Source organism: Sciurus vulgaris, assembly GCF_902686455.1.
Source record: "Sciurus vulgaris genome assembly, chromosome: 6".
Classification (NCBI taxonomy): Eukaryota; Metazoa; Chordata; class Mammalia; order Rodentia; family Sciuridae; genus Sciurus; species Sciurus vulgaris.
In genome coordinates this window covers 10,626,360-10,647,944 of record NC_136466.1, presented here as the reverse complement: position 1 = coordinate 10,647,944, position 21,585 = coordinate 10,626,360, and the positions used below count along the sequence as shown (strand labels likewise).

General features: G+C 54.4%; 1 protein-coding gene across 1 annotated transcript; it reads left to right on the top strand.

The window, feature by feature from the left end:
* Positions 1 to 679: 679 nt before the first annotated feature.
* FOXI1 (forkhead box I1) lies at positions 680 to 3,473 on the top strand (the record flags this gene model as incomplete). Its single annotated transcript, XM_079144699.1, has 2 exons — positions 680 to 1,534; positions 2,917 to 3,473. The coding sequence occupies exons 1-2, from the start codon at positions 958 to 960 to the stop codon at positions 3,471 to 3,473; spliced, it is 1,134 nt and encodes a 377-aa protein (XP_079000825.1). The 5' UTR covers positions 680 to 957.
* Positions 3,474 to 21,585: the final 18,112 nt, after the last annotated feature.

Genomic DNA, 21,585 nt, shown 5'->3' with positions numbered 1-21,585 from the left:
CGGGGCAGGGCGTGGCCAGCCTGGCTCCTTCCAGGCCAGGGGCCTCTGCAGCATCTTGAAAGGACTGCGGATCAGACCGGAGCCGGGGAGCCTGCTTTGCCCTGAAGCTGGAGAGAAGCCTGGGCTTGGAAGTTCTCTCCTTTCTCCCTGGTGCAGCTCGCAGGCTCCCCTTTTGATGTTATTTTTAAGAGCTCTGTGCTCCTCTGGGTGAATCCCCAGGCCGTGTCCAGAGCAGCTCCTTCCGTGCCCACCTGCAGGGTGTGTGTGTGCTGAGCAGTAACTTTGAGACCCCTCCGGGAGCCAGGTTCTCCTCCAACTTTCCAAGGCAGCCTGTCCCAGCAACTCCAGCAGGCTGCCTTCCCTCCAGAAGACCAAGACACCTGGGCTTCCCATGGAGGGTCACCCAGTCAGGGGCAGGGGCTGTTGATCAGAGCCCAGTGAAGCGGGGGAAGAGAGGCAGCAAGGAGTGGGACGGAGTGGAAGGAGCTAGAAAAACCAGAAAGAGAGGAGGAGGGGGAGTGGCCTGTAGCTTCAGCAGAGGAAAGAAATCCAGGCGGGGAGGGGCAGGGGGACAGAGAGAGAGAGAAACAAAGAATCAGATGCAGAGAGGACAGGAGGCAGGGAGAGAAGGGAGCGAGAAGGGAAGAAAACCTTCAGGAGGGGGGAAGAAAAGTGAGGCCCAAAGAAGGAAGGCGGAAATGGGGACGGTGGGAGGCAGGAGAAAGAGTGAGGCCAGGGCGCCTGTCCATCTCTGTCACTCTCAGGAGCCGCCCTGGCGTGTCCCCAGTGCGGACTGAGGCCAGGCCCAGAGCAGGGAGGCGGGCCTCCGGCCGCAGCAGGTGGCCGCCCCTGGGTGGGGCCGAGCCCCGGGGGTATAAGCGGGAGGCCGGCCGGGCGCACCTGTCACGGGCCGCTCCGCGCAGGTGCCAGGCAGGTGGCTCGCAGCCCGGCCCCAGCATGAGCTCCTTCGACCTGCCGGCGCCCTCCCCGCCCCGCTGCAGCCCCCAGTTCCCCAGCCTGGGCCAGGAGCCCCCCGAGATGAGCCTCTACTATGACAACTTCTTCCACGCGCAGGGCGTGCCCAGCCCGCAGCGGCCCCCCTCCTTCGAGGGCGGTGGCGAGTACGGGGCCACCCCCAACCCCTACCTGTGGCTCAACGGGCCTGCCATGACCCCGCCGCCCTACCTGCCCGGCACCAACGCCGGCCCCTTCCTGCCCCAGGCCTACGGCGTGCAGCGGCAGCTGCTGCCCGGCATGCCCGGGCTCGGGGGCAGCGACCTGGGCTGGCTGCCCATCCCCTCGCAGGAGGAGCTGATGAAGCTGGTGCGGCCCCCCTACTCCTACTCGGCCCTCATCGCCATGGCCATCCACGGGGCGCCGGACAAGCGCCTCACCCTCAGCCAGATCTACCAGTACGTGGCCGACAACTTCCCCTTCTACAACAAGAGCAAGGCCGGCTGGCAGAACTCCATCCGCCACAACCTGTCGCTCAACGACTGCTTCAAGAAGGTGCCCCGCGACGAGGACGACCCAGGTGAGGGGGCGGCCAGGGCCCCAAGAGGGCTCCTGCCTTCCTGTCGCCAAACCCCTTTCTGGAAAGTTCTGACTAGGACTGCTGTGTCACAGGGCTGGAGGGAGCCTAACAGTGGAGGAGAAAGTGGGCCAGGGGGACAGCTTTAGGTTTCAGTGGGGACCAGTTAGTGACCTGGGGCAACTTAACTCTCTGACCCTCAATCTCCTCTTCTGAAAAATAGGAATAGTGACTGTGTCTCCTTCTGTGGCTCGTCTTGCAGTTACTGAGGCAAAGTCTTTGATGTCAACAAATACTTAACCAACTGCAGGCCTAGGATGCATGGTGTCCCCAGCACCCGGGCATGGGAACCTTTGGTGAAGGAGAGCCGAGCCTGCAGGCAGAAGCTCTGACCTGTGCTGAGCAACCTGAGAGGCCCTGAGGTGCAGCCTGCCCTCCCCACCCACAGACCCCTGCCGGTGGCTCTCACTGAACCCATTTTACAGATAAGGAAAATAACATTCCGAGCTGAGTCAGTGTGCTTCCTGAAGCCACAGAGAACGAATGAGGTGAATGACCTTGACAGCAGGTCCAACAGCAGAGGCTGTGAAGTTTGCTTTTTAAAGACAAAGTCCAGAAACTTGCAGAGCGATGCACTGAATCTTCATGACTCCATTTCCCAGGATTACTGTGCATTTTGTTCCTCCACAGGAAGCCAGGGTAGGGCTCAGAGGGACCCAGGTTAGCACTGAAGTTAGCAATGGCCAGGTCTGTTTGTCCCCTAGAAGAGGCAAGTGTCCTATCCAGGCACCACCCCCACCCTTCAGCAAAGACCCAGGCCAGGAAGAGCTCCGCCCCCCCCCCATGGCACTTCCCGATTACAAAGTCCTTTGACACAACTACTGCCTGTCCTTCCCACAGTGAGCCTAAGGAAGGAGGGACAGGTCCAACGTGCCCATTTCTTAGACTGGGAAACTGAGGTTCACCCAAAGTCCCTTTTCAGTTAGGAGCAAAGCCAGGACTCGAGTCTGTCTTCAGACCTCATGCCCAAGACCATCAGGGAGTCTTGAATTCTTTCCTGAGTTTTCTTCAGCTTCAGCAGTAGAAGCTCTTGACCCTCTTCACCCCACCCAGCGCCCCATGCCCCTTCTTAAAGGACCTACCTGTGAAGAACTTGGTGCCTCGTGCCTCTGTTTCCCTGTAGCCTGTCCCCCAGCCGCCACCAGAGCCTCCTTGTGGGGCGGGCGTTTGAACCAAGATGGGATGGGTGGCCTGGGGGTTTCCTGCTTCCCAGGCCCAGGCTTCTCTTCCTTCTGCCTTCGCCCCCCGGGTTTATTTACGACCAACGGCGCCCGGAAGGGGTCTGCCCACGTCTGCGTGCCTACTTTCTCTCACTTCTGTTTCAGGCAAAGGAAATTACTGGACCCTGGACCCCAACTGTGAGAAGATGTTCGACAACGGAAATTTCCGCAGGAAGAGGAAGAGAAAATCGGATGTCTCCTCCGGCGCGGGCCCCCTGACCTCGGAGAAAGCCGAGACCCGGCTCCTGGCCGGCAGCCCCGGGGCGGCGGAGCCCCAGGACCTCTTGGACAGAGCCTCCCCGGGCCCGGCCGGCTCCCCGACGCGGCCCTCCCCTCCGCCCTCCGGCCCCCCGTGCCTCAGCAGCTTCCTCTCCACCATGACGGCCTGTGCCAGCGGCCCCAGCCCCGCGGGCCGCCCCGGGGCCCCGGCAGCACTGAGCCCGGAGCCCACCGACAAGATGGGGCAGAACTCGCTGAGCTTCGGCTCCTATACCCCGCTGACCAGCCTCGGGGGCCACGGAGGCGGGGGCGAGTGGGCCAGCCCCGCGCCCGCCGGCGCCCTGGGCTACGGAGGCTCCGTCCTCGCCCAGTTCGGGCCTCACTTCTTCAACAGCGTCAACTCCAGCGGCGCCCTCTACCCCCGGGAGGGCACAGAGGTCTAGGGACGTGCAGAGAGAGTCCTCCAGGCCAGCTGCCGCCGCCACCCCTCGGCCCAAGACCTCGAACTGCCCGGCGTAACTGGAAGCAATGTTCTTTCTAGAACGTTGTTGAAAGCTTCTGTTTATCACACAGACTCACCAACTCTGCGATGGAGCTACCGGTGCCTGAGTAACAGTAATGACAGTGGCCATTTCTTGGGCACTGGTTCTGTGCTGGGTGCATCTTGGAGGGCATAGTCACTATTTACTGCCACCGTGTGAGGGTCAGATGAACCTCTCCCATTCAGCAGATAAGGAAACTGAGGCTCAAGGAAATTACTATCCAAGGTCATACAAACTAGAAAATGGCTGGGCAAGAAGTGGAATCTGGACCTGAGTGACCCCCAGAGATTGGGCCCAAGGAGGCAGGGATGGAGGAATCGGAGGAATCGCTTGAACGGCTAAGGGAAGTCCAGTGAGAATCTGGTTGTGGCAACTATACCAAAATCTCCCCACTGCTTTCTGGTTGCCATCAAAATATAACACGGGCCCGGCATGACTCATCCTGGTCTGTCCTTACTCTTGTGTCCCATTTGCCTGCAAGACACTCTTTGGTCACCACTTGAGGGGACCCACCAGTGGGCTTCCGGAAGCCCAGCCCAGGTGTCCCTGCAGGACGATGCATTTCCAGTGCAGGGTGTCTCTCTCCCAGCTCCCCAGAGACCTTGAGCAGAGTCAGGGGTCAGCAGGAAGAGGAGGACATACATCCCTAAACCTCCCACCCCCACTGGGACCAGTGAGCTGGGTGCTGAGTCTTCCAGAGAAACTTGGCCGAGTAAGCATCTCCTCTTCATAGCCCAGTGGCCTCAGGCCGGGTTCTTCCTTCCTCTCCCTCACCAGGGTCTTTGAAGACATGCCTCCCTTTTATTCCTACATTTCGCGCCTGTGATGTTTTATCACAGCACAACCTGCGAAGTGTTGTTTGGTTTTCTTATTTTCTTTTTAATTAAAAAACAAACACAAATGGGGTGCTGAAGCGTGTGGCCTTCCTTGTGAGTTTGCCCGTCTGTCTGCTGCCTGGCTGATTCAACTCAGGACCTGGGAGAGGCTGGGGCCGAAGGCGTTTGGGGCAGGAGGCAGAGGTATCGAGACCCTTTTCCCCTGGTTCAGGGTCCCTGGCATAAAGGCAGGAGTCTGCAGGGGCGGGGTAGGTGTGCGGAAGGACCCCTCCTGTGTTGAGCACAGGCATATCCCGGTTTTTACAGCTCACGCAAACCTCAGAGCTTTGCTATGATCATTCGGGAAGAGGGTGGTACTCGTCCCGTTATACAGATGGGGAAACTGAGGGTCAGGGGGGTTGAGCAACTTGCCTGAGGTTCTCATCTGGCCCTTGCCCTTCATCATGCTCCATTGTAACCTTGGGTGTGGCTAATGCCAGCAGGAGGCCATGCGCAGGCACCAGGCCAGGGGTTAGCAGCCCACGAGTCCCTGAGTCCCTGACACAGTGCAAGCTGGAGGTCAAGATGGGAGTCCTCAGCGTGCAGAGGCTGAGCCCTACAAGCCAAGGGCAGCTGGGGCAGCTCTCTTCCCCTGGGGTGATGGGTGGTAGCACGGAACAAAAGCAACAGTGAGCATGATATGAAAGCCCCTACGTTGGGCTGCCAGGTGCCAGGCGCTTCCTGGGCTTGGCCTGCTTCACTGCATTTCATCCTCGAAATCCAACGCACTCAATGCCCTGAGTCGTTTTATAGGAGGGACACTGAGGCCTGGAGAGGTCCGGTAGCTTCATCAAAGCTAGGCAGTCAGGACTCACCCAGATCCAAGCGTGGCGTGCTGCCACCCTACTCAGCCCCCAGAGAGGGAGAGCCCAGCACCCAGCACAGGACAACAAAATCCTGAAAACCAAGAACGGGGTGGGGGGCACCCTGGGAACCCGCCCCATCCTTCCCTGAGGAATCCCTTTCCTCAGCCAGAAGGCTCCTGGCAGGTGATGGCTGAGGGAGAACAGGGAAGGGACACTTTGTGTCAGACCAGGCAAAACCTTAGAAATCTCAGAATAGGCTGACACCTCGCTGCACAGAAAGGAGGCCCGAGGCCGGGAGGGACCTGGACTCCACACGTGGGGTGGTGGGGCCGAGGCAGAGTCACAGTGCAGAGCCCTGAAGCCCAGACCAGGAACTTTTGTCACACTGGGTCTCACTGCCACCAAATTTGCCCTAACAGACCTGAGACTCGGGTCTCCATCGCTAATGTCACTGCCAGCTCTTTAACTCCTCTTGGGGCTGGTGTGTCCTGAGCAGCAGGGCTGCAGAGGGGCACGGGGCCCAGGAGAGCACAACCCCACAGGAAGGGACACGGCAAGGAAGGGAACCAAGGTCTCCGCTCTTTGGCCCAGTCGAGGGGAAATCTTCCGGGCTCAGAGGACACAAAGACCCTGCAGGCTCTCACCGTGACTGCGCACACGGGAAGGCCCTGGTAGCAGCCCCAGGATTCCTGGGAAGAGCAGTGCTTGAACCCCCTGGTGGGCAGAGCAGAAGGTAAAAACCAGGCCCAGAGGGAGGTCTCCCTGGGCCGCTTCCTGGGCTGCCAGCTGGGAGAGGGGAGAAGGGGAACTGGTGACTTATGGGGCTTAGTTCTCCACAGTGCTGAGGAGGCACGTGCAGATTTGAGCCTCCCACCCTGGCCCTGCACTGAAGCCACGGCCCCCAGCATCAGTAAAGCAGCTGAGAAGAGGGCTTTGCTGTGTGCTGGGGAGGCCGGGAAGCTGCGTGGAGGAGGCGAGGGTGGAGCAGGAGGTGGCAGAAGAGAACCAGGCGAAGCACTGGCTTGCACACTGAGCACACACCAGTCTTCCCCAACCCCTGGATTAGTGCCCGGACTCTCAAGCTGCAAGGAGGTTGGGGAAGCATGTGTTATGTATCAGAATACACAATACCTGTGATAGAACATACCAGGCGTGAGGATAATCTCATTTATTTTAATGGTAAATTTGCAAAGGGAAAAGTCAGAAAATGCTGTACACAAAGCATTAACGATCGTTCCAGAAGAATGAGAGGTTCTCTCTGTCTCCATGTGATGTGTCAGGATGCACCCTACTGTCACGTATAGCTAGAACACATTTTTAAAAAACGTATAAAAAATCATTCTTCGGTGGATGGTGGAATAAGAGGTGATTTCTTTTTAAAATTTTTTGTCTTTTATTCTTCTGCCACTGTGCTTGTCTCCTTGAGCTGTGACCAGATCTTCAGCCCCGCCCACCTGACCCTAGCTAAGCTCTTTCTGCTGGGAGAATGGGTTCCCTGAGCGCAGCGCAGCATGGCACCGTGATAGCCACATTAAAAGAAGGGAATCAAGGTGAGGCCAACAGCTTATCTAAGTGTGCAGTCAAAAAAAAAAAAACTGCTGTGCGTGCTGAAAAGCCTAAGCCAAGCAGAGAAAGTTCGATGGGAGTTTCAAGATGGTGGAGGCTCTCCTTGATACTCCCCGAGGGTGCAGGCCAGGGACCCGGGCACGGGACTGGAAAGGGACAGACTTGCCAGCGTTTCCGCAGCCCCGCTGTGCACGGGGCCGGGGGCTGCAAGTGTGCAGCTGTCTCGTAACACAGTACCCCTGGGTTCTTCGCACTCTGTTCTTACAAAGGAACGGAAGTACCAAGGGTTAGACTATGAGCTCAGGACAGGGTCCACGTGGTCTAGGTCTCAGGCTCTCTCACTGCCCCAGAAATGGGCACTGAGGCCCGAGGTCACACAGGCCAGGAAGGATCTTCTCACCAGAGCCCACCTGGGAACACGGCCCGCAGATCAGGAGGGGCGCGCTGGCCAGCACCCCACTGGAGGCCGAGCTCTGTCCCTGGGGAAGCCTTCGCTCAGCCTCTGCCCCTGCCTCCCTTCTACCCAGGAGGGAGCCCTGAGCGCTTCCTCCGCTGGTTTCTCTTCGGGGCTGGTCCCAAAAGCACTGTGAAACTGGCCGTGGTCTCTGCCCTTCGCTCTGAGTGCTTCCTTTGAGGTTCTGTAGGGCAAAAAGACCCCGGCTTGGCAGGCACCACTGGCAACCTGCTTCCACGAGGGCCCCCAAAGAGCCCCTCCGACACGATCCTGCTTTGCACAAGCCACTTGGGATCCCAAGCAGAAGGGAAACCCCCCTCCACACCCTTCGTAACCGCCACAGAGGTCAGGGATATCATTACTTTTGTTTGGTATGGAGGTGAATCAGTACTCAGAGAAGTTAAGTCATTTTTCCAAGGTCACATATCTAGTATGTATCAGAGGCAGATCCAGAGCCATGCTCTTAGCCTAGATGCTAGGAGAAAAGCCTTGAACCAGTAGCCTGTCAGCCTCTTTCCTGACAGGGACAGCCTCCAGGCTTGCCTCCCTGCCTCCAGCCTCTCCCTCCCCATTGCAGAACTTTTTAAGGGATAAAGCTGGCCATGCCTCTGTTCTCCTCCGAGGCCTTCCGTGGTCCTATTCCCTAGCGGTCCTAGCTGATTTGCATGGCTCACAAAGTTCTCACCCTGTCTTCATCTTCTTAGAACCATGGGCTTAACATCAGGCTGCACTGTTTTCAAATCTCCTGTACCTGCCCTTGGGAATCAATGTGGGCAGGCAGGCCCCTCAAGAGATGTCCTCTGCATTTGTGTCTCCTGATATTTTTCCATGGAGGCTGCATTCTTTTTTTCTTTTTTAATATTGCCCCAAGAAATAGTAAAAATTTATTTCACTTATTAATTCCAAAAACCCAATGAGCTGATGAGTTAGAACTAGAATATTATTACCTGGACAAATGATGACCTCATTCCTTGACTCCTCTTTGTGACATGGGAAATGTATAAAATAACTTGACATTACTTTTGAGTCAAACAATGTTAGTATTCATTGAAATGACTTTACCACAGTATGAAGTTGGCATATAACTAGTTTTGCCCTACAGTTTGAGATTGAGTTAATTAAGAACAAAAGCTAATATCTAAAGTCATGACAAATGTATAATAAATTCATTTTCCATAAAATACATGCTGATGAACAATAACAGTGAATAACTGTAAGCTTTAAATACTTTACATTTCCACAGGCTTTTGAAAATTTATCCAATTGATTCTTCTTTCTGCTCACAAATATTTTTGCCACCCTCAATTATAATACATCTTAGCAGATTCCGCTTCAGGTTGCATTGACTTAATTTTCTCTCGTTTCTTTTTTTTTAATTTGCTCTTATTAGTTATACATGACAATAGAATGTATTTTCACATATCATACATATAAGGAATATAACTTTCCACTCTTCTGGTTGTACATGATGTGGAATTACATTGGTTGTGTATTTATATATGACATAGAAAAGTAATGTCCGATTCATTCTACTATCTTTCCTATTCCTATTACTTCTCCCTTCCATTCATTCCTCTTTGTCTAATCCAAAGTACTTCTAATCTTCCATAACCCCCACCATTGTGATTTAGCATCCACATATCAGAGAAAACATTGGGCCTTTGGTTCTTTGGAATTGGTTTATTTCACTTAGCATGAGAGTCTCCAGTTCCATCCATTTACTGGCAAATGCCATCATCCCATTTCTCTTTATGGCTGAGTAGTATTTCACTGTGTAAATGCACCCCATTTTCTTTATCCATTTGTCTGTTAAAGGGCACCTAGGCTGATTCCATAGTTTAGCTATTGTGATGGAGGCTGCATTTTTAGTGTAATTTTTTAAAGTTTAAAACAAGACAGTGAGGGAATTAAAAGGGAGCTAGACCGTGGCCATGACAGGCTGCATTTAGGGCATGAAAGATTTCAGGCCTAGATAGCCAATTCCAGGAAGGCTACTGGATTAGGACTGGCCTTTGGCAAACAACCAATCAGGAGCTAACATGCCAATGCCTAGCATTCCAAACCATATATGTCAATATGTTAAGACCTGGGTACCCTAAGCCAATGGAAACATGCCAAACCTCACATGTTGGAATATCAGCCGACTGTGTACTTTGCTTTGTTCAAATTTCCCGCTCTACTGTGGAGCTCATAAAAATCCCACTGAATCGAGAGTCGGAACTCTCAGCCAGTACCTGCTGCGTCAGTGAGCGCTGTGAGTCCGAGCTCGAGCTTGCAATAAAGACCCTTTTGCTTTTGCATCGGAGACGGCTCCCTGGTGGTCTTTGGGGATTCGCAATCTGGGCACAACAGGAATAAACATCAAAATGTACCAGGGGGGACACAGAAATGGGGTGCTGAAAGAATCCTTCCTTAGATATCCTGAAAGCTTGGTCCTTCTCTCCAGTACCAATCCAATGTTTTTTTGTACCAGGAATTGAACCCAGAAGCACTTAACAACTGAGCCACATCGCCAGCCCTTTAAAATTGTATTAGGAGACAGGGTCTCACTAAATTGCTGGGGCTAGCTTTGAACTTGTGATCCTTCTGTAACAGTGGTCCACTTTATGCTTTGAATACATCTTTGCAGCTCTGCCACTGCAATTTATTTTTTAAAATGGGCACATTTCTTTCTCTTCCTCTCTCCCTGCTCCTCCCTAATCTCTCCCCCTCCCTAATCTCAGGGAAACAGGGTCACCTTTCCTCCCCATCCTAGGCAGAGTTATCTGTCCCTGAGCCACACCCACCACAGAAACGAAGTCATCCAGACTTTGGGGATGGCACCAGAAGATCTCAGAAATGACTATCTCCCAAATTAACAAGTGAATCACAACTCCAACAGAGAACAATTGGAATGTAGCCTTTGAGTCACCTCTTTAAAAGTCCCCTGCTCCTGCTGATGGGCAGAATCATAGCCTTTGGGACAGGAGCCCCCTGTTTTTCTCCTTTGCTAGCAAAGCAATAAATCCTCTGTTTCCTTCTTCTCAAAACCGTGTTCTTGGATTGGCATGGGGACAAGGACCGAGCTTTTAGCAACAGAATTGCAGGCATGAGCCACGCGCCCAGCTAGGAAAAAGAAGTTTAGAGCTTTGCTAGCAAAGGAGGAGCACAGGGCACTCCTGTCCCAGAGGCTGAGTCTCCCATCAAGGGCGAGGTGGTCCAAAGCCTGCATTCCAGTGTTCTGGCCCGAGTTGTGATTCACTTGTTAATTCGGGAGATAGTCATTTCTGAGAACTTCTGGTGCCATCCCCAAAGTCCGGATGACTTCCCTCCCGTGGTGGGTATGCGCTAAGACCCAATAACACTGCCTAGGATAGGGAGGAAAGGCCATCCTGTGTCCCTGAGATTAGGTGGGGCAGATGAGGGCGGGCAGGGAGAGAGGAAGAGAAAGAAACGTGTCATTTTAAGTGGCAGTGGCCGAGCAGCAAGGGCTCTTTTCAAAGCGGAAGTGGGCCCCGGACCCACTTTGGGGGACCACAAAGACCCCCAAGAGGTGGGTGAGGACACACACTCTCTCTTTTTCCCAGAAGAGGTGGAGCAGAAGTCTTTCATGGATGGCAGAGCTGACATGAGGGGCCAGGCGCCATTCAGAGCCATCTCCAGGGTCATGGGCATGATAACGTAGGTGCCCAAACGCCATGCTAGCCTGCTCAGCTAGCCATCACCAAACTCAACAGACCCGGTGGCTTAAGCTACAGAAATTGGTTTTCTCAGTGCTCTGGGGTCTGAAGTTCAAGATGGCAGTACCAGCCCAGTGGGTTCAGGTGAGGGATGCTCCCGATTTGTAGGCAGGCAGCTTCTCCTCCGTGTTTCGCAGGACAGAGGGAGGGGTGGGGGACAGATCTGTCTTCCTCTTCTTTTAAGGCCATGGGTCTTATTGATGAGAATCTCACCTTTCTCAGGTAACCAGAATTACCTCCTAAAAGCCCCACCTCCAAGCACAGTCCCAGGGTTAGAGGGTACACCTGAACAGGGGAGAGGCCACGGGCGGGAAGCACCCTGCAAGAGGGGCCACTTCATGCTCTGATGGTATCCCTTGCCACTCTGAAACATACCCCCGCTCCTCCTTCCTGAGCACCCGCTCCCTGACCCTCTCCTTGGCCTTCCTCCTGATCTTGCCTTCCTAGTCTCAGGAAGCAGATCTCCTCTGAATCACCTCCTTAAAAGCCCCAATTTCCCTGATGGGCAGAATCACAGCTTCTGGGACGGAGTCCCCTGTGCATCTCCTTTGTGCAAAGGCAATAAAACTTCTTTTCCTTTTGCTCAAAACTGTGTCCTTGTTATTGGATTGGCACCGGGGACAAGGGCCTAGCTTTCGGCCACACTGGTGCAGAGACACCAGGTTAATTTAGGGCCAAGAGGACCCAGAGGCAGCTCCCGACTCCTGCTCTCCATGACTCTGGGTCCCAGAGTCCACACTTCTGGGTGGTGGTGACAATAAAAAGAGCTTCCATTTATGAGAATGACTTTCCCAGTCCAAATTCTGGCTCCCATCACCCACTCTGGGCAGGTCACTGAGGCCTCGGGTTTCTCTCTTGTTCAATGGCAGTACTAACCACGCCCCTGCCGAGGCGCCAAGAGATGGGGAAGCCTGCCGGTGCTGAGCCAGCCTTCCCAGCGCGCCTGGGCGCTCACAGCGAGAGGGCTCCAGGTGACGCATGGTGCAGCGCCGAGGCCTGACTGGGCAAGGGGTCCCTTCCAGCTCCCTGGTGGTGTTTGCTCGTCTTTGGCATCTGCTTAATAATTCTCTTCTCCCTTTTTTGTACTGACTTAAAGCCCTTTGCAGAAAATGGTCCTGGACGATCATTGAATAACAATTTGTTTCATTGTTTTAAATTTTACAATTACACTCTACATTGCAAATGAGCCTGGGTGTTTTTTTGGGGGTGGCGTTTGGTACCAGGGATTGAACCCAGCAGCGCTTAACCACTGAGCCACGTCCTCACCCCTTTTATTTTTAATTTTGAGACAGGGTCTTGCTAAGTTGCTCAGGGCCTCACTAAGTTGCTGAGGTTGGCCTTGAACTTGTGATCCTCCCGCCTCAGCCTCCTGAGTCACTGGGATGACAGACATGCGCCACAGCCCCCTACCAGGCTGGCTGACTTTTTAAAGTAATGACATAAAATTGTCTTTTCAAATAAGTCTATTGTAGAAAGTGAATGTGTCGATTTAAAGGTGTAATAGTTAAGTGAATGCTATCTCAGATAATACACGAATATGGAAAACAATAAGAAAGCAGAAGTAACGCTAGAGTGACTGAGTTTGTAGGTAAGTGCCAGGCCTGGATGCTGCCCAGGAGCCGCCACCTGTGCCCGCTGGGCAGGGCTGCCTCCTGTGAGGCCCTGTGGGTGCCTGTCTTTCAGAGCAGCCTGAGGTCTGCACTCTGGCTGGCCGGCAGCTGCGGGACATGTGCTGACTGAGGCTGCTCCGGCCCCGTCCTCAGGCCAGCCTGGTGTCTTGTCACCCTCAAGGGTCTTTCCCTTGCCCCAGTAAGACACTGCAGAGAAGGCCTCGGCCTCCTGGTCCCGCCCCAGGATCAGGACTTGGACAACCTGTGGTGACTGGCAGCAACCCTCCCACCCCTCCCCGCACATGCTCTATCCAGCCCAGCAAAGTGCACAAGTGGAACTGTAGACGAAGGTATAAAGACAAGGCCAGGGTGGTAGGGTCACCTGTCCCACTGTTTCAAAAGATTTAACTGATCTAGAGTCTCTGTAGAGGCCAAAACACCAATCCTAGAATCTAGTCTTCTACAGGCGCTCTAAAGAATGTCCAACTCCCTCACCATGCAGGGGAGAAAACGGAGGACCAGAGAGAGAAAGAGACTCCCCAGAGTCACACAGCAAGTCGCCAGCCAGAGTCAACACAAGAATTCAGGTGTTCTGAATCTTTAGCTAGGATTACCTCTCTGTAAAAAAGTTTCACAATAGTATCCACATAGAGAAATGTGATCTGAAGCTCAGTCCCTCCCGGAGAGAAAGAAGGCAGAAAGGGAGGGAGTGAGCGTGAAGGAGGCCCCGCAGTATTTTGGGGTTTAAATGAAGACATCTCCTTGGTCGTTTCCTTTTGTCTCCGGAAGGAAAGGAAGGAAGGAAGGAAGGAGGGAAGGAGGGAAGGAAGGAAGGAAGGAGGGAGGGAGGGAGGGAAGGAAGGAAGGGAGGGAGGGAGGGAAGGAAGGAAGGAGGGAAGGAAGGAGGGAGGGAAGGAAGGAGGGAAGGAAGGGAGGAAGGAAGGAAGGGAGGGAGGAAGGAGGGAAGGAAGGAAGGGAGGAAGGAAGGAGGGAAGGAGGGAAGGAGGGAGGGAGGGAGGGAAGGGGGGAAGGAAGGAAGGAAGGAAGGAAGGAAGGAAGGAAGGAAGGAAGGAAGGAAGGAGGGAAGGAGGGAAGGAAGGAGAGAGGGAAGGAGGGAGGGAGGGAGGGAGGGAGGGAAGGAAGGAAGGAAGGAAGGAAGGAAGGAAGGAAGGAGGGAAGGAGGGAAGGAAGGAAGGAAGGAGGGAGGGAGGGAGGGAGGGAAGGAAGGAAGGAAGGAAGGAAGGAAGGAAGGAAGGAAGGAGGGAGGGAAGGAAGGAAGGAAGGAAGGAAGGAGGGAGGGAGGGAGGGAGGGAAGGAAGGAAGGAAGGAAGGAAGGAAGGAAGGAGGGAGGGAAGGAAGGAAGGAAGGAAGGGTGGGTGAGTCCGTCTAGTTCAAAAGGTCAGCAGAGTAAGAACCTAGTGAGAGCGCAGGTTGAGATTCTTTCAGGACCAGATGACCACATGTTCCATGAAATGTTCAAATTCAATCTTGGACCTGACTCTTCTGGACTCAGCCGTGAGCTCCTGTCTGTAGGGAAACTTAGGCTTCATCTTTTGGGTAATGGGGAGCCACGGAAGGCTTGGGGCAGGAGAGGAGAGCCAGACAACGAAGCTTGCATTGGAAAAGACGCCAGGGCTGCTGTTGGGGAGGAGACGGGAGTCCTGGGAAAGTCGGGGACATGCTGGTGCCACCAAACAGTGGCTGCGGGAACTGAAGGAGGGGCGGGCTTGAGCGCGCAGGGTCTGGGGACGGAGCCATGACAGGGGAGTCCAGAGCACCACCAGCTCCCAGCTTAACAGCCAGAGTCCCTCTGTCCCCTCCCGAGGGCTTCAGGGAGAGGATACTGTAAAGGGCAGATTACACAACCCAGGAGGAAATCCAAGGGCAGACAGGGAGTCACAGGAGGACTGTGGCCTGGCAGTGTGACCGTTGTTATTCTTTAAGGTAAGAAGGAAAAATAATAAGTGATCCTGGATGAAGAAATTGGGCTTGGCTGAGCCCCGGGCTGTGGGAGGCCAGTCCTGCTCCAGAATTCCTTGGGGCCTGAGGCAGAGAGTGGGCAGGAAGGAGGGCCCAGGGCCCTGCAAGGGCTTAATTAAAAAGACACCTTGTCCCTGTCTGGGGAGGGAACGTCTAGAGGATGGGCTTGCTGCTGGGGAGGGAGGAAGCCAGCGCACAGGCGACGGTTCCTTCCCCGAGCATCCGTGCCAGCTTTCCCGGCTTGCGACGCCTGCGAGAGCCAGCCAGGAAGTCCCTGCACCGGAGCCCACGTCTGAGCCGGGAGCAGCCACAGAGCACGCAGCCTGGAATCTAGACCCAGTGCCCCAAGCCACGCTGTTCCTGGGGCTTGGGGTGTGTGCCAAGGGGGACCTCCCACCTATCTGGCCACCGGCAAGCTGCTTAATCAATATTTGAATAAGGGGACTAATCTCCATTGGTTCGGTACCAGGTGATCCATCAAGCAACCAGGATTAGTTCAATTCCTCCTACAGGAAGTCAGAGCAGAAGAAAGAAAGATCAATGAGCCTTTGACCAGCCAACAGGCTTCCCAGCCAGTGTGACTGGGGAGAACAGGATACGCAGCAGAGGGAAGAGGGAGGGGAGGAGCTGGAACACAGGATGCCGGCGAACAGGCTGTCGGAACTTCGGGGACCTAAGCGCCAGGACAGCAGGGCAGCTGAGATTTTGACCGAGGTCTAGGTAGAATTTCTGGCTTCTCTGTGGATGTAAGACAAGCTAGGACATGATGTCGGAAGATCCAGGTAACGACATTGCTGGTCCAGTTCAATGTTCTGGGTCAAAGGTCAACAAGCAGTTTCTGTAAAAAGTCCAGATCAGAAACATCTTCAGCTTTGTGAGCCAAGAAGCAAAATCTAGGATGCTACGGAAGCACGAGAGAGAGAGAGAGAGAGAGAGAGAGAGAGAGAGAGAGAGAGAGAGAGAGAGAGAGAAAGGGGGGGAGAGAGAGAGAGGAGAGAGGGAGAGAGAGAGGGAGGGAGAGAGAAAGAGGGGGGGAGAGAGAGAGAGGAGAGAGGGGGAGAGAGAGGGAGAGAGAGGGGGAGAGGGAGAGAGAGAGGGATGGAGAAAGAGGGAGAGAGAGGGAGGGAGGGAGAGAGGGAGAGAGAGGGAGAGAGAAAAATCCACTATTTTTTTTAAGGACAAAAGTCAAAATGTAATAATAATAATAATAAAAAAAGCCAATTTTGTTTTGAAATATGGGTCTACTAATGAGAAGATGGAATTCTTCTATATATATATACATACACACACAACGGAATATTACTCAGCCATAAAGAGGAATAAAATTATGGCATTTGCAGATAAATGGATGGAATTAGAGAATATCATGCTAAGTGAAATAAGCCAATCCCAAAAAACCAAAGGCCAAATGTTTACCCTGATAAGTGGATAATGATATATAATGGGAGTCAGGGGGTGGGGGATGAGAGAAGAATGGAGGAACTTTAGATTACATAGAGGGAAATGAGAGGGGGAAATGAAAAGGGTGGAATGAGACAGACATCATTGCCCTATGTACACGTATGATCACACGAATAGTGTGAATCTACATCGTGCACAACCATAGAAACGAAAAGATGTACCCCATTTGTATACAATGAATGAAAATGCAGTCTGTAAAAATAAAAAAATTTAAAAAAAAAAAAAACAGGGTTTCCAAAGACAGAGCAGAGCTTCCTGTAAAGGACAGCCCCCCGCTCCGCCCATGGCTGAGATAGAGGGGGTGGCGGGGTGCAGAGAGCAGCACGTGTCCCTGCAGCGACAACGGCCCTTGTCTGGAGCTGCTCGGCTGGACTGTGCCACCTGTTTATGAGCAAACTCGTGGCCATCTCAGCTGGAGGCGAGGCAGTGGGCACGGCCAGGCTGGAGACGCCCAGGCGGCTCCCAGGCTTTGACCCTTTCCAGCAGCAGGACCAGCCCTGACCTCCTTCCCTGCGGGAGGTGGGGGGCTGCTCCAAACCTGGCCATTCAGCCCTGGCCAGCCAGCCTGCCTTTGTTTTGCCACTTTGATGATGCAGGAACACCCAAGGGGGCAGCCATTGACTCACTCAGCAAATAACCACCGACCACCAGCGCCGGCTATACTGGACACTGGCAGGGACCGAGCATTAAGCAGGCAGCAGCAGCTGGCTCTGCTCAAGCCAAAAGGGCTCTTAAAGGATCCCTTTGCGCAGCCTCCGGGTCAAGGCGGACAGCATATTATTATCCCTGTTTTACAAAAGACATAGCTGACGGGCACAGGGTCACGCAGGAAGCAGGGCAGAGGTGGCTGATGGGGTGAGTGTGCGGATGGCCTTCATCTTCACCTGAAATTGCTTTCGAAAAGCTCTCCATTGTTTCACTTTTTCTGATATTTGTCCTGTGCCAGACCCTGGGGCATGTTGAGCTGGGAGGACACAAGAGCATCTCCTCTCTGTGAAGAGCCTGTGGTCTTAGGGGACACCTAGGGGGGCACTTTCCAATCCTAAAGAGCACAGGAGCACTCAGAGGAGAGTCCTGCATGGAGAGGCTGGGTCACGTGACAGCTAAGGCTGCATCATGTGACCTTCACTCACTGCCTGGCTGGGTGAGCAAGTCACTCCTCTGGGACCTCAGCTTCCTCCAAGTTACCGAGGCATAGGACAGCCTCTACTGCAGTGGGCCACTGTGAGGGCTGAGCGAGGAGACAGGGAAAGTGCTTGACACAGTGCCTGGCATACAGTCAGTGCTCAATAAATTGTAGTTGCCGAAGGTCCAGGAAAGATAAGCCATGCGGAGAGGGAAGAGGGCCTGAGAGTCAGTGTGATAGCTGACCTGTGCTTGTGTCTCTGGTTTTCTGTGCAGTCTGCACGGTCTCCAGTTAACGGACAAACACTTCTGCACAGGCAAGTGTAGGCACTGGCCACATTTATGCCTGTGATCCACTTGAATCCTCCAAGAAACCCCTTGAAAGAAGTATCGCTATTTTCTTCCCATCTTGCAGATGAGAAAACTGAGGGTTCATGACAGGAAGTTCTCCAAGATCACAGAGCAAGAAAGGAGGTCTGGGTTTGGGCCAGGGCCCTGATGACTGTCTCCACGCTGGGCTCCCTCTGGTCGGAGGAAGAGGGCGTTGGCTGTTATTTTCCTGGGAACAGGGAAGGAAAGCCAGGCTTAGGAGAAGGCACGAAGGTGACGGAGGAGCCCCACGGGGAAGACTGTGGAACTCTAGAAGGGGTGACTCCAGGAAAAGCAGAATTCCTGACTCTCCTGCCGACATTCCTGTGGGTGGTTCACTGTGGTTCAGCGAGAGGCGCAGGAAAGAAGATCAGTCACCATCGTCACCCGCCCCACTCATTCAGCCAGTGGTGACAGAATGCAGTGACCTGGCCGTGGCTCCTGCGTGCTCCCCCTCCCCCACAGCCACAGAAAGTGAATCCCGATGGGTTTATGCACCATCTAGTGTGGAATCCCCTTGAGACAGAGTCGCCCGGGACCTGCTTCAGCAGAGGAAGCCCCGGCCAGAAGAGGGCTTGGTCTAAATCACGGTCAGCAATACTCATGTGCCTTGACCCCGGGTGTCCCTCGACCATGCAGGCAGCCGGTCAATGGTGGGGCTCCTTCCCACCGAGGCCTGAGGAGACCACCGTGTTCTTCTCCTGGGTTTGCAGCTGTGTGGACTAAAGCTCCCTCTGAGGCTCTGGGGCGGTCCTCCCCTGCCTCTTCCAGCGTCTGGTGGCCCAGGCAGGCCTAGACTCAGGGCTCTGCAGCTCCAGGCTCTGCCTCCATCTTCCCATGGCTTCCCTTCTGCTTCCTAGAAGGACCTCTGCCCAGCTCGTCCAGGTAACCCAGCTCGTCCCGAGGCCCTTAATCTCATCACATCTGCACATGCAGTTTTCCAAAATTTCCGATCCTTAATTTCCAAATAAGCTCACATCCACATGCTCTGAGGGAGGACCAGGCCCACCTCGTGAAGGGCCACTGTTCGGTCCACTGTGGCCACAGAATCTCTCCCAACAGAAGGCTCAAATGAACTGACCCATGCAAAGAGATCAGGGCCCAGGATATAAAGACCTTTTATCATCTCCCGTCTAAATCAAACCCAGTGATTCAATGTAACTATAAATGTTTATGGAGTAACAGTCACAGAAGAGCCTAATGTCCCCACCGCCAGCGTGACAGCTAAGAAAACAGGTCTGAAAGGGCCCACGAGCAGCCCGTGGCACGTGGTGGGCAGCCCATGGATACCCATGGGCCTCCCACAAACTTGGAACCCAGAGGACATGATTCCTCCCCAGAGAAAGCAGCAAGAATATAGCCTGGAAATCTGAAGGGACACAGCCCAAGGGACGTATGCCTGTAGTGGGGGTGTCCCTCCCACTCAGAATCACATGCTTAACGTCTGCCGCCCCCAATCTGTTCATTTAATCCACAACCATGTTTTAGCAGCTACTCTGGGTCAATTCTGTGTCAGGCTTAAGAGGAAAACATCAATGCAATGAGCTCTCATGGGATTGTCTGCTGTACTGGACAGGATGGGACAGAGAGTCAAACAAAGAAATCTCTGCAAACTTTATGACAGGAGAGGGGAGACACTGAGGAGCACCAAGGAGCCACTGCAGATTAGAGGTTGGGAGCCCCTCTGAGGAAGCTGAAGGTGACAGGTTCAGTTGAGTGAGGGGCCAGGGAGGGACAGCATGAATTGAGTAGGGCAGTGTCTTCCCCTGTGAATCGCCAGAAGCCAGCCCACTGGTGTGTACAAAGGCTCAGTAAATAGGAATTAAGTAGCATTTCACTGAAATGTGAGTCTCCACTCCCATTTCACAGGTGGGAACAGCAAGGCAGAACCCTTGAGCATGCACGGGACAGGCATGGGCTGCTGTGGACCAGGAGAGCTGGCATGCTCCGGCTTGCAGTGGCCGGCCACTCTGTCCTCCCTGCCTTCCCCAGACTCCTCCGGAAGGTGCCTCTGCACTGGACTCTGGCTCTCTGCAGGAGGTGGGTGCCAAACCCCGTGAGGCGAAGGCTGGGCGGAGGGGAGGGAGGCCTCACTTCAGCCTGGCAGGCAGTGATGCTTCACAGCAAGAACCAGACGGGCAGGTGGCCTGGAGACTGAAGAGCCAGGGCAGAAAGCCACAGTTCCCAGCAGGAGCACCAGGGAACCACTCTGTGGGCCATCCGTGCTCCAGGCTGCCTGGCAGTGTCCAGAGAGCCCTTTCCCATGTCTCCTTGGCGCTGCCCACTGGCTCTACTCTGCTTTCCAGATGTGAAGCCCTGGATGGTACGTGGACGTGGCCCAGGCTCGGCTCTGTGGTCACCTCCTATGGGAAGGGTACCCCTCCCCAATTTGGGGTAGGTGTCCGGGCCCCGCTCCTTTTATACCCTGTCCTTCTCTCCTCCCTGCATTGCTCTCGTTTCCAGCTGGTGAGCTCAGACAGAGGGCAGAGACCCATGTGCACAGCTACCCTAGCTGCTGAACCAAAGGTGAATGAATCCAGCCTAACTTCTTTGTAAGACCCTTCACCTGGGCCTGCTTCGGAGCTAACTGCACAGCCAGGCAGCCCTCTGTCCTGCAGGGATGGGTGACCGCTGATTGTCCCATCAGTCGGGGTGGGGGTGATGTGACACAGGGGTAAGTCCCAGAGGGAGAGTCGCTTTCTCAGCACTCCTTGAGCCTAACATGCTCAGGCACTGCTAACACAGTGGACTCGCATAGACATGGCCTCTGCCTTTGAGTTTGCAGTTCAGCTAGGACAGAGCAATGTCCAGAGCTGGTGGGCCATAGGAGGAGTGCACAAGCCCACCCAGGTTGTCTCACAGCTCAGGGGCTTGACCAAGATTCCCCAGGGGCCTCTGGGTGCACATCCTAGCATGTGGATGTCTCCTGCTCGAGACACAGCATCTGAGATGGCCTGAGGCTCCCGCCTTCTCGAGATGTGGAGATGTGGAGGTTTTAGATCTGCCAGGCTACATAACCGTGTAAGCCATTTTCTTAAAATTTCTCTCGCTCTGGTTCTCCCTCCTCTCTGGTTCCGTTTCTCTGAAGAATCCTTTTTGATGCAGAGTTTGGTGTCTATCTTTACACCAGATAAAGCCCAGAGAATTGTCTAGAATGCTAGTGGATTTGTCCCATGCTCTCTCAGGTCCTCCTTTAGTTGCCCGTGCTCCTAGGACAGAAGTCCAAACCCTCTGAGGGGACTTCTGAGGATGGAACTGTAGCCGATGCTCCAGCCTCAGGGCTCCCAGTCCCCTGGTGCTCCCCAGGCCTCCATCCCACCCCCAGCTCCTCTTCCTGGCCAGGCTGCACCACTACCAGGACAAGAGCCCAAGGCCGCTCTCTCAGAAGCAATGCTCTTTTGAGATCTCCACAGTGCCTCTACCCACCGTGCTGAAGGCCTTCCAGAATGTTCTAGGACATAGCCTGGAGGAGTCTGGGCCTGCACCTCTGGAGTCAGGCTGAGAACCTGTGGCACCTGCCCCCAGACGTCTAGGAGAAGGTGGAGGGAGCCCTGTTTTTGCCAGTCCATCCCTGTGGGCAGAGTTGGCACCAGGCTTGGCAGAGTGCCTTGGCTCGGCTTCCTTGGCTTCTCCAGGTGGAAGGCCCTTGAGCGGTTGCGGTTCTTTCTGGGTATCTCAGCCAACCCGGAACCCCAGCCACAGCCTTCACACTGCAGGGACCCAGTGGTCTCCGCTGAGGAGGAACATCACACCCTAAGGTAGTGCCAAGAGCCGATCCTCACCAGGCCGGCTAGGACCCGGGCAAACCCCACCACAGCACCAGGGTGCCCAGGAGCATGTGGCTGGTGACTGGAGGACACTGCTGACCCACCAAGTAACCCAGCTCCTGTGGCAGCCCAGAAACTGCAGGCTTCCCTGGGTGATGCTGGCTGGGGACTCCCATAGCTGGGCCACACGTGGGGGGTGGGCGTGGGAAGCATCCTGCCAGAGCACAGGGTTAGCTAGATGCCCTGTCGCCTGAGACTCATCTCCCAAGGAAAGCCTTGCC